The sequence below is a fragment of the Lactuca serriola genome, chromosome 4 (assembly GCF_051521515.1).
Source record: "Lactuca serriola cultivar US96UC23 chromosome 4, Lser_US96UC23_V15, whole genome shotgun sequence".
Classification (NCBI taxonomy): domain Eukaryota; kingdom Viridiplantae; phylum Streptophyta; class Magnoliopsida; order Asterales; family Asteraceae; genus Lactuca; species Lactuca serriola.
In genome coordinates this window covers 13,676,926-13,681,264 of record NC_136411.1, presented here as the reverse complement: position 1 = coordinate 13,681,264, position 4,339 = coordinate 13,676,926, and the positions used below count along the sequence as shown (strand labels likewise).

Here is a 4,339-nt window from a genome sequence, read left to right as displayed (position 1 = left end):
CAAATCCACAAAAATCAACCGGTATGTATTGAACTTTGTTGTTACCTTCCTTCCGAGTCGCCAACAAACAAATGAAATCGATTAATTAAACTTCATTTTTGTTCCTAATGGGTCATACTTTTTACTCATAAAATTTTTTGGGATGTTATTTTATTTCGTTCAAGCTTCAAAAGTATTTACAAATAAACCTCAAACAACCCCATAAAAATCAAATAATTTTAAGCAAATATTGAAGTAAAATCACGGAGAATGAAACAATTTTTTTTTAACAAATTAGTGTAGTAAAACACTAGCAAAAACAATGTAATTTACTCTAAGAAATATATTTTTTATTACATAATTTTCAAAATTGTAATAAAAGATCGGCTAAATTTTATAAATAATCCCTATGGTTTCTAAAAGGTTCCATTTTCAAACCCTTTTTTAATGTGGATATCTCATAGGGTTCCAAACGGTTGCACCATTAGTCCCTTAGGTTCATTCCTTTTATTTTATGTCGTTTAGTGTATATATGTGCCTCTCATGGGAGGGCAATTTCTTCTTTCCTTACTCCCCTTCTTATGATACTGATGTAACTTTCACCTGTATCTTAAACATTATTCCGACCTTCTTTCATTTTTACTCAAAACTTAAACCTTTCCCTAAAAATACAATTGAGAAATAGGCGATTTGTTCTTGTGGAACCCAACATATAGTTTACTTGTTCGATGAATCGTAACCTAGGAAGGAGATTTGGGTTATGTGTCTAATTCAATTCAAAGTGCAAATTTATTGGGTGGATCGACCCTCAGATGTGCCCCAAGTCATATGATGTAATTGTAGGTTTGCTACAATCTAAAGACAAAACTGAAAAATCTCCAAGCAAGTGTGTGATCAAGCTTGGAAGCTAAAGTGGCTATTAATTTTACCATGATCTTTCCTTGTATTTGTACAAACACTAATAAGAAGTGTTACATGGAATTGAATAATTTTTCTTGTAAAAGGTTCTATTTACCGTTCTAATGTAAAACCATTTTAAACTCAATTTAATCCCCTAGTAATTAATCTTTAAGAGTTTAATCTGCAATCCCTAGTAATTAATCTTTTAAGAGCTTAATCTGCAATGATTGTTAATAAAAACCCATTTTGATATTTTTTTTGAACTATGATGAATATATGCTAAACATTTTGTTTCCAACAAATATATGATTTTGGACCATTTATCTTAATACAATTTTTCGACTAAAACAACAAAAAATTTAATAACCAAAACGACCAAATTTGTATTTTTCTTTAAGGGCAAAATGTAGAAAAGCACAATTATTTATCTATCAACATTCAAAAAACCATTATATTTTATTTATATACAAAAATACCCTTATATTTTCATATATCTTTTACATTAACCTAAATATCCGTTTTTTTTTAAAGAAATTACTAGTTGTTTTATGACATGACATTTATCTTTTTTGTTTTAGGTTAACATAAAAATAAAAATAAACGGTATTTTCTTTTGTCTAAGATAAAACATGACCATTTACTAAAAAAAAAGTCAGTGACATTCTTTATTTTTTGTCCATGTCATCCTAAGAACAAACACCATAAATGTCACCTTACAAAATAATATGTAACTTCATTAAAAAAACAAATATTTAGTTAAATCTGAAAAATAACTAAAAATATAAGGAATTTTACTGTCTATAAATAAAATATAAGGATTTTTTTAAATATTAAAAGATAAATAATTATGTTTTTATGTAGTTTTCCCCGGCTTTAAAAACTTTCTAAATATTTACCACAAAACAAACCGTTCCTTTCAAAAAGAAAAATCTTTGACTTAAAAAAGAATGCAGTCAAACAGCGATGTGAGTAGTCAAAACAGCTCATCCCTGTCATCTGTCTCCTCCCAAATCCCAACAAGACTCCATCACATCCATGGCAGTACCCATGGCTTCCCCACCATTCCCACCCCAACCCTCAAAACTAACCCTAGCACAAAAACCCATCATGAAACTCCAATCCGTTTTCCTATTCATCATCATCGCCACCACCATTGTCGCCGGCGTTTCCGCCATGGAAGACGATGTACGGTGCTTGCGAGGCTTGAAAGCCTCACTCACAGACACACAAGGCAAGCTCACCACATGGTCATTCACCAACGACTCCGTCACCTCCTTATGCAAACTCGTCGGAGTTTCGTGTTGGAACGAGAAAGAAAACCGGCTCATCTCCATCCAACTCCCGGAGTTTTCACTCTCCGGTTCGTTACCGGACTCCCTACAGTTTTGCCGTTCCCTGCAGTCGCTCGATCTGTCGAGAAACTCGATCTCCGGTTCCATTCCACCTCAAATCTGTACATGGTTGCCGTATCTAGTAACCCTAGATCTCTCCGGGAACTCTCTATCTGGAAACATTCCGCCAGAGATTCAAAACTGTAAGTTCTTAAACAACCTCCTTTTATCCGATAACAGTTTCTCCGGTACGATTCCGTACCAGATCGGCCAGCTTGAGAGGCTTAAGAAGCTAGACGTTTCCAACAACGAACTCTCCGGCTCCATTCCGGACGATTTATCGAAGTTTGAAGCCGAATCCTTCACCGGAAACAATCGATTATGTGGTCAACCTCTTAATTCGAAATGCGGGAGTTTGAATAACAAAAACCTCGCCATTATTATAGCTGCTGGAGTTCTAGGAGCCGCTGCATCTTTATTTCTAGGGTTTGCGATCTGGTGGTGGTTCTTTCTGAGAACTGATCGGAGAAAGAGTGGTGATGATGGCAGTGGTGAAGATCGAGGCAATTGGATTGATATCTTGAGATCTTACAGGCTTGTTCAGGTATCACTATTTCAAAAACCCATCGTCAAAATCAAACTGAATGACATACTAGCTGCAACCAACAATTTCAATCCAAACACCATCGAAATGACGACAAGAACAGGGGTTTGTTACAGAGCAATGTTGCAGGATGGATCCGTTTTAGCAATCAAACGATTAAGCCCCTGTAAAATCAACGAGAAACAGTTCAGATCCGAAATGAACAGATTAGGGCAACTACGACACCCAAATCTAGTCCCATTATTAGGGTTTTGTATAGTTGAAGACGAAAAACTTCTAGTATACAAACACATGCCAAATGGGAGTTTAAACTCCCTTCTATACACCACCAACAAAACCACCACCGATCTTGACTGGCTAGCCAGACTCAAGATCGGTATTGGTGCAGCCAGCGGTTTAGCCTGGCTGCACCATGTCTGTGAACCACCTTACCTCCACCAAACCATAAGCTCAAACGTGGTTCTGGTGGACGACGATTTTGAAGCCCGGATAATCGATTTTGGGCTGGCCCGTCTTGTGGGGGCCCGCGATTCCAAAAATAGTTCGTTTGAAAATGGCGATTTGGGCGAATTCGGTTATGTGGCCCCCGAGTATTCATCCACCATGGTTGCTTCCATGAAAGGTGATGTTTATGGTTTTGGGGTTGTACTTTTGGAGCTTGTAACAGGGCAAAAACCACTTGAAGTAAATAACGGAGAGGAAGGAGGGTATAAAGGTCATTTGACGGAGTGGGTGAATCGGCTTATGGGGTCGGGGAAAAGTAAGGATGTGATTGATAAATGTATACGTGGAAAAGGACATGATGATGAGATTTTGCAGTTTTTAAGGATTGCTTGTAGTTGTGTGGTTTCGAGGCCTAAAGAAAGGCCTTCCATGTATAATGTTTTTCAGTCTTTGAAAAGTTTGGGGGAAGCACACGGGTTTTCGCGACACTTTGATGATATTCCCGTGAAATACGCGACGCAAGATCATCATCACAGAGACTAGCTTTTGGGAAGGATGGTATATTTTGATTTCTTGACTTGTTGATTTATGTTATTTTTGTTCTCTGTTTTTTAACCGATATAATTGTTTGATAACCTTTATGGATCTTGGTATGATGTGATTTAGATAACTTTTATAACGAAAACTGATATTTGGTATCATTTTTTCTTGAATTGTGATATGCTCTTCGATTATTTAGTAGTAAAAAAAGATATAGTTATATATAGCAGATTAAGTCATGTCTCTTATTGTCTACAATTAAACACGAAGTAGGCATTTATGTATAATTTTTGAAATAAACTTGTGGGAAACGTGTGGAGAGAAAATTGTGAAAACAACAGATAAAACAGAAATAGTATTTCAAGAATCTTGTTTAAAGTCTCCTCTTGAAAGTGAAATGGAATCAAATGTAGTTCACTTCATTAAGTTTTTGCTTCTTTATTCAAAAGAACCAAAAAGAAAATATACCCAGGAAAGTTAAATCGTTTTCTCAAATATTTTGTAACTATCATTTATCTGGACTATTCTCACAACATATATG

General features: G+C 35.7%; 1 protein-coding gene across 1 annotated transcript; it reads left to right on the top strand.

Annotated features, from left to right (window-relative positions):
- The first annotated feature begins 1,807 nt into the window (after positions 1-1,807).
- LOC145101043 (putative inactive receptor kinase At1g27190) lies at positions 1,808-3,971 on the top strand. The gene has a single exon (XM_079038208.1). It carries the CDS (start codon positions 1,915-1,917, stop codon positions 3,799-3,801), a length of 1,887 nt encoding a protein of 628 aa, XP_078894334.1. The 5' UTR covers positions 1,808-1,914; the 3' UTR covers positions 3,802-3,971.
- Positions 3,972-4,339: the final 368 nt, after the last annotated feature.

Bases quoted from the DNA above. Each gene is read 5' to 3' on its own strand.
- LOC145101043 (XM_079038208.1), top strand. From the start codon at position 1,915: ATGGCAGTACCCATGGCTTCCCCACCATTCCCACCCCAACCCTCAAAA.